The sequence below is a fragment of the Sinohyriopsis cumingii genome, chromosome 14 (genome assembly GCF_028554795.1).
Source record: "Sinohyriopsis cumingii isolate HCF-2022 chromosome 14, ASM2855479v2, whole genome shotgun sequence".
NCBI classification, from domain to species: Eukaryota; Metazoa; Mollusca; class Bivalvia; order Unionida; family Unionidae; genus Sinohyriopsis; species Sinohyriopsis cumingii.
In genome coordinates this window covers 113,529,210-113,542,378 of record NC_142974.1, presented here as the reverse complement: position 1 = coordinate 113,542,378, position 13,169 = coordinate 113,529,210, and the positions used below count along the sequence as shown (strand labels likewise).

Genomic DNA, 13,169 nt, shown 5'->3' with positions numbered 1-13,169 from the left:
ATTCTTTATCCCCCAGTCAATAATATTCCATTGTTTGAATTTCAGAATAAAATTTAAATAAACATCTTTGTCAAAGAATTCGGCATGAGCACTGAAATATTTCCAGGAAAATAATTAATCTTTTAGAATCCAAATAATTTGAATAAAAATAATAACTCCAAACTGACACAACAGACACTTTCCAGTGTAAAGAAAATGCCCCAACTGAGAAATATCTCTATAAACAAAGATTATACAGTAACTTGAAACTCAAAACATTCCTGGATGTGGGTCAATGTCAGAATTTTCAAGAAATATTTATGTCTAAAAGCATGCATACCCAGTATGACCTTGATAAAAACCAATAAATTTATACTAAGAATAAGATAAAAGTAAAAAGTTGATTACTTGTCTCAGTGATTTCTGAATCAAGGTCGGGAACTACATCAGCATAAGAGACAAAGTTCAGTATTTACAATTAACTCTAAGGTCAAACTAATTTCTGGAAAATATCAAATTCCTAGTAAACAAAATTACATTTTTTTGACATAATAAAATTAAAAACTTTTTTTTTAAACTTACAATTAAATTAAATCAAATATAAATTAAACCAAATATACACAACAGCATAGTATATCATGCACTGAAACATGGTGTTAAAACCACAAACAACAACCAATTAACATTAATTACTTTCATACTCATTAAATTAGAATAGAGAAATAAATTGTCTTCACAGTTACATAAATTGAAGCAGTTGTTTTAATAAAAGTGTTACACTGACCAACAAGGTCTGCTCACAAATATATCAATCAGCCCTGCAGAAAATCTCTTTTGGGAGAAGTAAATATATGTTTAACAGGACTGCTTCAACTTTGTCATAAAGCTGTAATTTTTTACTTCACGATATCCCTTGAAGCAACCTTAAGCTGTTGTTCTGAACAGCCTTCTCCAAAAAGTCATGAGCAACATAACCTTCAAAGTTATATTTTAACAACTGATGATTTGTGTCCTAGCATGACACAGTTTACCATCATCTATTGCTTTCTTGTACACCTGAACGAAATTATCTGCACCATTTAAATAAAAAACGCAGATTATTCCTTCAAGATTGGTAGTGACTTACATAAGGCAATAAGAAATATGTTTCAGGTTGGCCGACCATCCCTATCTTTCATTGCTGACCCTAGCACCACCACCACCACCCAGTAAAAAAAATACATATTTTTTTAGTCTTGGAAATTGATTTGTGCATGTAACTGAACCATTTGTGCCCAGTACTTGAAGTACCTAGTACACTAAAACTACTAATCATTATAATATACATTTTTACAAAAGCTCCTGAAATTGATTTGTACATCTAACTGAAACTGTTTTACCCTGCACTTGAAGCACATATATGTTATACCACTGGAGTGTGATGCTGTATCAATGAAGTACGATGAAATCTCTGATAACACGAAATGGCCTTGTCGCTACTATAAATTATAGTTATACATACTGTAGCAAATTATCATACATGTATACAACTATAACATGGTTTATATCAAACCATTCACTGAACCATGAAACTCACATTATGTTCGTACTCTCTAACCCCATATACTGCAAATCAATGAACACCTAGAAGCTACAGCCTCCACCATTTACCAGAAGATAGTCCCAGTACCAGAGTTTTGTCAATATTGATGGTGATTAGTATTGATTCCCATTTTGAGTTTAAGAGTATCTGCTTACCAGAAGAAGTAACCCAATACAAATTGTAGTTACAATGATGTTGCAGTTTCTATATATATTCAAAACTATGTCATTGTAAGAAGCAAATAACATTCATAGCAAATGAGAAAATAATAACTGGTGGCGGGGTCTGAAACAATACCAAATAATTTGGCCTAATCATTTCATGGAAAGCTGTCAAAAACACAGATGAACAATTAGCATGAAATCAAAGGATGTTTCATGAAAATTTAGATTACCATGTCAGAGATGAAAAGTTATCTGATAGTTTCTATAACAATTCATAGTCCCAAATGGAATAATCTGATTCAGGATATTTGCATTTTTATGTGAAAAATTATGTAAACCCACCCCCTGCAATGGAAATTTGAAGATCTGCCTTTGCATATGCAAAAACAGTTAACACCTGCAAACAAAAATGTTAATGTCAAGGTGTTATGTAACTGCTCTTTATAGACATGAACAAAATGAAACTAGGATTATAGTGCCCACACAAGGACAACAAAGTTTACATCACAGAAGGAGAAATCTGAGAACCTGAAATAACAGAAGGATCATAAACTGTGTAGTATTTGCTTGCCAGGTTGTAAATACTATTAAAATCTCCAGATATAAAACCTTTTTACATTAGTTTCATATATTACATGTCTGCCAGTTGGTAAACACTATCATAATCTTCAGATGTAAAGCACTTATACATAAGATGGAAACAGCTTAAACATATTCAATTTTAAATCAATATACATCTTCCTTGTCTTATAAAAGAAAAATTGTATTCATATCACAAGACATATGTTCCCTATGGTCAACGTCTTTGATACAAAAAGTCAAAATGGCATGTTGTCCTTTGTTCATCCATCCATTAACACAAGCTTCTTATCAATGTTTACTCTAACTACTTGGAAAACGGACATGAAACTTTAAGCATGCATTCACCCCATGAATGACTTGGTTCTAAATGAAAATCTTGTGCTGCTACCTTTAAATTTGTATTGCTGTTCCTGAATGGAACGCCATATCATCATTGGGTTTTCACTAAGGGACTTTGGATAATGACTAGTTGGTCCTAAATGAAAATGGTATTGATCAGACCTCTAGTATTGGTCATCGTGGTGACCAACTTGAAAATCTGTCATTGCTAATTGTGTGGGAAATATCCTTCTTTTAGACGTTGTGACCTTAAATTCTAGACCCTGATGCTAGATCATTTTCATCCTGAAATCAAAACATGTAGGTTTCTCCCATGCCCCAAATGCGAACTACTTACAATCTCTGGTAATGTTAGATTGTAGAAAACTTAGGTTATTGTGCAAAAAAAAAAAAACTGAGATGAATGGACAGATGTCAGCACAGCACAATACATTTCACCTCCTGGTATGTGAATAAATAGAGAAATGTATATATTTTATATTTGTATGCCCACATACCATTTTCTCGCCTCATCCATTCACAGGTTGCTAAAGAAACATCACAGCAGTTGACATAGACATCTATGCCCTCTGTACTGCGTCTCTCGGAAATGTTTACTTCCTCTCCAAGAAGCCGTTTGACCAGGGTTGTCTTTCCTACACCCATGTGTCCGACAACCATGATTCTTATGCTGTATATAGTTTCCTTTCCATCTTTTAGAGCATCTTCAAAAAGTTGGATGGATCTGTCATCCATGTTCTGAATTTCTACTGGAACACCTGTGCATGTAATGGATTATTTTTATTGTTAACAGTAAGGCAAATTGAAAAATAATGACTACCCGAAACATAAGACAGTGTATCCTCTAGGGGTGCAAGACTGCAAGTCAAAAATCACCTTGGTGTCAAAACAGGCGGGGGGGGGGGGGGGGGGGGGGAGAGAGAAAGGGTCAGACTGAGTATAAAAAAAAATTGGTACCAAAAATGGGGGCAAAATTAAAAATGTGGGGGTCTCTGAAGCACAAATGAGGGTAATGGGAAACACTGATCCGAGAGTGTAATTTCAATGTACATCAAAGTTATTAATGTTAATACACTGTTGACTTGTGCAACATTCACAAATCCATTGTCATAAAAGCTCACCACAGTTTATTGGTGTTCAATCTGGTCAACATAAAAAAATTTAATCCAAACATTTACATCTAGAATCTGATTAAAACTGAGATATATTATACAAATTAAACCTGGCAGCACCAGTAAAAGTCTGCACTACAATTATTAAGTGCTTCTAAAATAAGTAACTGGTATGTGTGAACTTGCTTGCATTTGCAAGATGTATAATGTTGAACATGTTGGCATGCATTCATGTACTGTGACTATATTTACATGTGACTATACTTACATGTTATAATTATGAAATAAAATTACTGATTCATTTGCTCCAAAAATAGGCTTAAATTAATTCAAAGTGCACTAACTTAAACACTTTTAAAATTGGCAGGTGAATCTTGCCAGAGTAGGGAATACCAGCATATAAACATGTATTCAATAAATTATAAAATATAAAACAATTATATAAAGAATACAAGTTGTCAGCATGTTTTTGTGGGGGTTTTGTGTGTGTGTAGTTTTGTTTTGTTTTTACTTTTAAAATCATGAAAATAACCTAGAATGATCAACAGATGAACATTTGAAGCAAATCCAAGCTGTCAAGTGTCCAAACCAAATTACACCCAGCAATCGGACATCAAAATGAAATCGTTCGTTTAATTATTCCTACATCATCAGGAATATGAATGCCCTATTCATATTCGGCTTCGGCATGACAAAATGGAGACTTGTATAAATAATCGTTTGAGGAAAAGTTGATATCTGATATGTCTTCTATTAGTCAATAAGTTTCTTCTTTATTTTGTCAAAAAAAGAAAATATTTTTAAAAGAATCTGTTACAAACGAAAGGCAGATGGTGCAAGTGTTTTTTATATAACGGAAATATTCAATACCGCGAGATTATGCAACCTGCGAGAACATGAGAAACTTTTAGACGCTGTACCCCAAGACTGTTTTCCGGTAACCCGGATTGACCGTCGCGTGCAAATGGCTTCTCAATGAAAGCGCCCCCTACTGGACAAAAACAAAATGTGTATTGCCCCGCACTGGTATTGATGAACGCTAACCTGCAAGCCGCCATTGCGACAGTCCATAGATATTTATCATTTTTATATGAAATTGTATAGTAAGAACTAAAGTGCAGATAACTTACCAATCACGAATAAATTGAATGTGATACAACTATATTGGTATTACATTTTAAAACAACAAATGAAATTTTAATTGCAGCTAAAATCAATAAAAATGATTATGCTTCACGAACGTCACTTCGAGTTTACACACTGGAGAATAAAAATATATATTTATTACACTTTAATTTCATTTTACATATTTTAAAATTGTTTGTCTTTACAATTAGGTTCTAAGTGTAATATGTAAAACTTACATTTATTATCCATACGTGAATTAGGAACTGTAAATAAATAAAATATATAGTTTTCGTTGTCGTGTGATATTAAAAAAATGGAATTACCTGGTTGATATGAATATTCCAGTCTGTAGACAGTAATCACATTACTTCCATTACTGTAGCTTGTGGTGTAAAGAACTCCATGCTGGTCATCATAGAATATTCCATAGAGCCTTGATGACACTGTGTGTATGGTCACCAGTTGACCGCTGTCTGTCAGCTGATGAATTCTGTTAGAGTACAAGTCACACACGTACACATAATCCATGTCAGCCATTATCGACGCCGGGTATTTTAATTCCTGGTGTTGATACAGAAACTTGTGTGTGTGTGGATTAAAAATATCATATGCATACACACCTCTAGTAGTAGTGGAGTCAGAAGTGTCACACGAGATGTAGACTGTGTTGTCTTTAATGGCCAAGTGAGTATAACCATTCCCTTTACAGATGTTGTGAGTCGAGTCCAGACTTCCATCTGTAATCGATACAACGCCCCAACACAACATGCCGTCGTATTTCCAACCGCTCACAACGAGTTTGTCTGAATTCCATTTTGCCACTGAATCACATTCATGAAATCCTGTCCATACATCTAATGTTTTGACCAGTTTTACGTCATCTACAGATTTCAATGACAGGATTACAATCTTACTACTGTCATCCAGACACACAGCTACTTCCGTCTTGCTAATAAGACAGACATCCATGGGTTCGGACTCCAGTTCGTGTTTAGACAGAATTTTGCCGTCATGGCGATTGTAAAGATGGAGATTCCTCGCATTCCTGTCTATGACCAGCAACGTGTCTTCTGTCACCACAACGCCATTGTAGTCGGGTTTACGGCCGGCTGTGGATAAAAGATTGATACACATCAGGATTCGGAATAAACAAAATACAGACATATATACTTTTACTAAATGATGCAAATAAACTTGTACACTCATGTTTATCTATTTCTGGCCTAAAACAATAGTCTAAAGTCGTAATTTTCGCCACCACCACCATTATCGTAATAGTCGTATTATTTATATTATTACTATATACTACTAATTGCACAATCCCGTTTGTTTTTATCCCCTGGCGATATTTTAAAAATGATCATCAAGGATAAAACAATCACAAAAAAGTAATTTTATTCGTAATTTAGCCACCACCACCATTGTCGTAATAGTCGTATTATTTGCATTATTCTTATTACTATTAGTTTAGTTGCTACATTGTAATGTTTTGTAACTATAACTACTGTTATTGAAGCCATAACATGCGTTAAAATAAATGCCCTGATATAAAATATACATGGATAGAGAGAAGGGTCACAGGAAACTCGGATTACTGTAACCATTACGTTTTAACATAAAAATAAAAATACCTTGCCCCGAGTAAGGTAGGGCTAAAGGGGTAGAGGTGATTTTACAGAAATTTCAAGTAACTCCTGATAATTGCTATATGTAATCAATCAATAGAACCCACTTGAGGTGATAACCCGGAGTCAGTCTATCCCCACCCTCAAGAAAACGTATCCCCCTGGTCATATAATAAAAACTATTGCGATTTTTTTTTGGGGGGGGGGGGGCGATGCTCATAATGCACTCTTACTCGGCATTAAACATAAATTGACACATCAGTTTGCATTGAGGATTAATACCTAACTTTGTGTCACAAATTTAAAACTGTTGAGGCTAGAACCATGCAACCATGTGTAAATGAGTTGGGGATGAAAATTCTGATTAATGCATGCAACTTATTTTGACCACAGGAGCCAGCTTACTCTTATAAAAAATTTTTTACCCTGCACCATAAATTGGAAAATAATGAGATCCCCACCATATAACCATATATACGCCTATAGTACATGAAAAGACAAATTAATATATGATACCGAAATAAGCCCTGGTGTTCATTTTTAGCTAGATTTAGCACCTGGGCTAAATATTGGAAATGATCGATGTCACCACTTTATAACAACGTATACCTGATATACTTGCTGGGTGATATGAAAAGACAAATTTACAGACACATCATATTTGCCTCAAAGGCAAACTTTATCAAAAGACATGCCCAAATTATGATTCAAGTACTCAGTTAAAACCGGAAGACACGGAGATGCGTGTTTACATACACAGAATTCAAGCTGTAGTTGTTAAGTAAAATAATTAAACCAAAACATGTGCGGGTAAAACAGTAAATTTAAATGTGATTTTATTTGTTAAGGACGAACCTATGTTGTGTAAAAAGAGATTTAAAAAATAAACTTCTTGTTAACATTTTCTTTTAAAAATATAAAGCATTAAAAAAAAAGTTACATTAACGTTCCCACTCAAACGACACAAACGAGGGGGAAAAAAAGAAAAAGTATACATAATCTGCATTAGGTACAGGCACTCGTTTCTCTCAGAAAAATTGGAAGTTAATGACAACACCAACTCCTTTTCTACAAATTAGTGGGAGTGGGTGTTTTCAATAGTTTTAATTTTTACGACGGAAACAAGCAGGCCTACAGTACCTATGGCATTTAAAACAATATTTTAAGAAAATAAAATTAAGTGATAATGAGATATCTTATTTTCAGAAATGTGCCCCATATACTTAATATTACATGTATGTACTACCCTGACTATTTCAATGAAAGTTCCTGCCTCCATGAAGACTTCAGCACTCTCCAAATCTTGTCGTCTGCTCCTGAGCCAACAAAATTCGGCTCACGTTCCTCATTCGGAATACAGTACAGCAGCTTCGCGCATTAATACATATCCACGTTCTTTGCATGCAACATCCGATACCTCTGGTCTATAAGATATATAACTAAGAACCAGACCATTTGGCGGGTTAGCATGGTTCCCGATTCCTTTCAATATAACTAATATTCAACGGAAGATTACCAGTACACTATGGCTGTATTTAGTATCATGAAATACCTTTTGAGCACACGTTTGTGCATTTGTTAACAATAAAGGGTAAATTGCCTAATTTCAAATTAAGAATAATAAAATTTACTTTTAAATTTCATACACAGATGCATATAATGGACTAACAGTGTAAAGTGGACAGAAACTTATGTGACAAGATTGCTTCATTTACCATCGATTTCAGGTTTTCTTACTGTGTAGACAGGGTTAGATTCATATAACCTTTGAACTTGTTTTGCATGTATTAAATGCCTTTAACAGTTTAGTGACTAGGTTGAGCGCGCCTATTGCAATATCTTTAAAAACCACGTTTTATAGACAATTACACCAGCCACTGCCGCGAAATGGTATATACACCCTCACTACAAATACTGTGTCGACCGCTCCGGTGGCCTAGTGGTTAGAGCGTCCGCCTCGGATGCGGGAGGTCGTGGGTTCGATCCCCGGCCGAGTCTTACGAAAGACTTACAAAAACGGTACTAACAGCTGCCTCGCTTGGCGCTCAGCATTAAGAGGTTAGTGTTAGGACTGGTCGGCCCTGTTTCAGGGTAATGTGACTGGGTGGGACATCATGCTACATGTCTGCGGCATGATGCCCCAGTGCTAGACATCACTATAAACTGCCACATTGCAGACATCGTAGCGATATGACTGAAAAATTGTTAAAGCTATGTTACAAATCCAAATCACATCACATCACATCACAAATACTGCACTGTGAATTCGTTAGGTTGTAGCTCCAGAGAAGCTATCCACTCTTGCCTGAATGAAAGAATTTAAAGTATTTTTATGTTTAAGTACAGATTTTTTGAATTTTAATCATTGCCAGCGCTTTATTGCCACTCATCCCCACCCACTTGAACTGATTTTTAAAATCATTTAACATTCAACCATATTTTTCCAGTTACCCATATTTAACACATTTATGCCCAATTGCATTATTTTAATCACACCAGTTAGCTACTTATTTCATACCTATGACATTAAAGTTATGATGACATCACATTAAATTCAAAATAACCTCTATATAATCTCTAAGTACTTTGAGATCACAATGTATTCTATTTAATACAGTCATGTCAGGTGATACTCAGTAAAACTTCTGTTGTTTCAACCTATATATGCATGCTATATATGCATGTTGTGATCAGCTGGCACAAGTGGGCATCACCATCATTAAGCATTGCAAGTCTCCCTCATCCACCATCTCCTCTTTGTACCTTTCATTTTCAAATTTACATTCAAGCCAGTTAAATGATAGAAAAGTAGCTGTCAGTAACACTTTCAATGATAGAAAAGTAGCTGTCAGTAACACTTTAAATTATAGAAAAGTTTGTGTCAGTAACACTTTAAATGATAGAAAAGTATGTGTTGGTAACACTTTAAATGATAGAAAAGTAGGTGTCATTAACACTTTAAATGATAGAAAAGTAGGTGTCGGTAACACTTTAAATGATAGAAAAGTATGTGTTAGTAACACTTTAAAAGATAGAAAAGTATGTCTGTAACACTTTAAATGATATTAATACTTCTACTGTTGCATGTTATAATTTTGAATTACTTGTATGTGTTGTGATGACAAGGCATACATTAACTAAACATGATTATTTCTGATTGATCTAAAGAAAAAACATTTCTCATTGTTTCCTTCATTACCAGTATGATGAATTATGTTCAGATTTTGCAGATGAGCCAGATATTGTATCAGTTTAAAACATCGTAATCATTTTGTACCCTAATTTCCATCTATCCTTGTAGTGGACCAGTCATTACAATGCTGTCTCACAGAGGGAGGGGCACATGAGGCTGAAGTGGTCTGAGCACTTGCTCTTATCGATCATTGCCATCTCACCTCTCTCCACAAGGGTTCAAGTCTCAGTCTTGACCAATGTGGATCTGTGATAAAGCATGCTAATAGCTTCCCATGAGTCATTGGTTCTTAACAGAGCTTTCCTGGGTTCTTTCCCCTCCAGTTATAATGGCCACTATGTATAGCTTATTATGTATTGAAAAATTACATTAAACTCATAATATCTTAATGAAGGAAATTTAAGGATCTGTCATTTTATTTACGCATTTTACACAATTTCCACAAAAGAGCACCTTCTGAGGAACTCCCACCCTGCCTCATCCAATCTGCAGTCCATACTGTTCTTAAAATACCTAAAAGTTCCAGCTCTTAATACAATCTTATTGACAGCAATGATCTTTTTTACTTTTTTATTCTTGAACAAGAGATTAGAATGTTTTTTTTTTCCACCTCTGTTAATCCAAACAAAGGTCCATTCACTATGTTATAATTTAACATCACCACCCTCCCATTTCAGGTAATTATAATCAAAGAGAGATAACTATTTTCAGATTTGTATATGTTGACAATCTGGAACTGTGTATTTACATTTTGACAATAATGTATTTTCCCTAACATGAATGCATAATTTCACTCCGAATCAGCTCAGTAATAAGGTAGCCCTTTCAATAAAAATCAACAGTTAACACTTGTGGAGACAATTTGGTCTATGAAAGAACTTTAATCTTACAAAATCTTTACAACATTAGACAATATGATATCATTCATATGTGAATAAAGAATTTGTTTTTTACCATATATGATATCAATTGCACTCATATGTAGGTCTCAACCCAAAGAGACATATTGATTTTCGGCTGTTATTTCATCTCTCTGTCTGTCACTCACTCTGTCTGTCACTCACTCTGTTTGTCACTCATTTAAGTAAGACAAGACCAGAATGGACATTTATATGAGTGAGTTTAAACACCAGACTGGATATTTGTTATTGTGGGTGGTTGCAAATACCAGATTGGATACTTATATATCATGAGTGGGTTCAATGACCAGATTGGATATTTTTATATCATGAATGGGTTCAAACACCAGACTGGATGTGTGTATCTCATGGATTCAAACACCTGACTGGATATTTATATCATGGGTGATTGCAAAGACAAGAATGGACATTTATATGAGTAAGTTTAAACACCAGACTGGATATTTGTATCATAGGTGATTGCAAAGACAAGAATTGCCATTTACATGAGTGAGTTTAAACACCAGACTGGATATTTATATCATGGGTGATCGTAAAGACCAGAATGGACATTTATATGAGTAAGTTTAAACACCAGACTGGATATTTATATCATGGGTGATTGCAAAGACAAGAATGGACATTTATATGAGTGAGTTTAAACACCAGACTGAATATTTATATCATGGGTGGTTGCAAAGGCAAGAATGGATATTTATATGAGTAAGTTTAAACACCAGACTGGATATTTATATCATGGGTGATTGCAAATACCAGAATGGACATTTATATGAGTGAGTTTAAACACCAGACTGGGTATTTATATCATGGGTGGTTGCAAAGGCAAGAATGAATACTTATATATCATGAGTGGGCTCAATGATCAAATTTGATATTTATATATTATGAGTGGGTTCAAACACCATATACATGCCACAAATATAGCAAATGCAATACTGTCATTAGGTATAGATCTACAGGGCATAAATCTAGCAAAAGCAATACTGTCTTTACGTATATAGGGCACAAATCAAGCAATTGCAATACTGTCTTTAGGTATATAGGCCACAAATCAAGCAAATGCAATACTGTCTTTACGTATATAGGGCACAAATACATGTACTGTCTTTAGGTACAGGTCACAAATCCAGGAAATGCAATACAGACTTTTCACTTTGATATAATTTTGTAAATGAACTGTATCAAGACTACATTGGATGATAAACTACGATAATCATATACAACAACATTAAAATGGGTAAAGCATATCCATTCCTTTTTTTTTTCCTTGATCTTTTAGTGTCCTCATGATTGTGAATATTATAAATGTCCATTCGTAGTCCTATAATGTAATATGTCTACCCCGATATTTATGTTGTTTATGTCGACCCAAACAACGTAAATATCATAGTAGACGTCTTACATTGTAACACTAGGCTATTCGTATAAATCGATGCATATCTGCATTGTTTAAAAATTAGATTGGGTACGGGTGATCGTTTGAAGCATAAAACAAAATAAAAGTTAATGTCACGTAAAATAATATGTGTGCTACAATAAAGAGTAGCTCCAATAAAGCACATAAATGTGTGAGCAATGTATTGTCAGTAGATAAATATAAAAAAACGATATTTACTTTAACCCGAACATTTTTTTCAACAGCTGCCTTTCCCTTTTAGGACAGTTCTCAGTAAACCGACTAAAATATAGAACGATGAGCTAAAGTTTCACTTATCAATTTCTACAATAAATTTATTTGATTTATATTAGGATAAATAAAACGTTTGAAATCATCCGCATATCGGCCTTTACGTTTAAGTGCTGGTGACCATTTTATTCAAGTAAAGGTCAAGGCTGAAGAATGGTAGTAATTTTATATTCAACTACGACAGGAAGCCAGTCTACTTCTTGGCTCAGGGTCTCTTCATTGTGACGTCATCAATGCATAGTGACGTGTGTAGCGTTCAGCCTTTTCACATCGCCAGACCTGTGTTCCATCGCCACAAGGAAAGAATCCCTAGCCTATTTCACCCAAGTACTTCGAAAACTCTTCCGATTCTGCAATAAAGCTACGTTAGGCACCAAATGCGCTCTAAATAGAGTGTGCTGCATTATAAAGAGTGTGATTTTTCCATTGGCATTTTACTGTCTGATTTACAGTACTGATGTACTGTGTGGTGTATGCCTGATGCAGGGCCATGGGGTTATCAAGTGTAACGTACATTATTTAGTCATCGGTTGGATTCTAAACTTTAGCAAGAAAAAAATAATTGGAACTTTAGATTTTTGAATGGGTGTCCAAATAATGGTAGGAGAACCTTTTAAATAAATATTATCATAATCGCTGTTATTATGGCCATGTTCGATGCTCGTATAGCTATTATTTTCGTGTTGTTGTGATGATGATGGTACTAATGAAGATTATTCCTATTGTTTTACTTGATGTTTTTACTGTTATTGCTATTGTTGTTAATCTTATCCTTTCTCTTGCAGATGTTTTTACTGTTATTGCTGTTCTTGTTAATCTTATCCTTTCTGTTGTTTTTGTTTATTTTATTTGTTTGTT

At 34.5% G+C, this 13,169-nt stretch overlaps 1 protein-coding gene and 1 long non-coding RNA gene across 3 annotated transcripts in view; both read right to left on the bottom strand.

The window, feature by feature from the left end:
* The window catches only part of LOC149784632 (uncharacterized), a 300,236-nt gene extending 294,259 nt beyond the window's left edge, over positions 1–5,977 (bottom strand). For both annotated transcript variants that reach the window (XM_089932690.1, XM_089932691.1), the window contains exons 1-2: positions 5,210–5,977; positions 3,144–3,404 (exon numbers count right to left, since the gene is read on the bottom strand). In XM_089932690.1, coding sequence (XP_089788816.1) covers positions 3,144–3,404; positions 5,210–5,855 — 907 coding nt within the window. In that variant the 5' untranslated portion in view covers positions 5,856–5,977. The remainder of the gene's footprint in view (positions 1–3,143; positions 3,405–5,209) is intronic.
* LOC149784629 (uncharacterized) overlaps positions 1–13,169 on the bottom strand; it is a 441,350-nt gene that overhangs the window by 313,161 nt on the left and 115,020 nt on the right. The window lies entirely within an intron of this gene.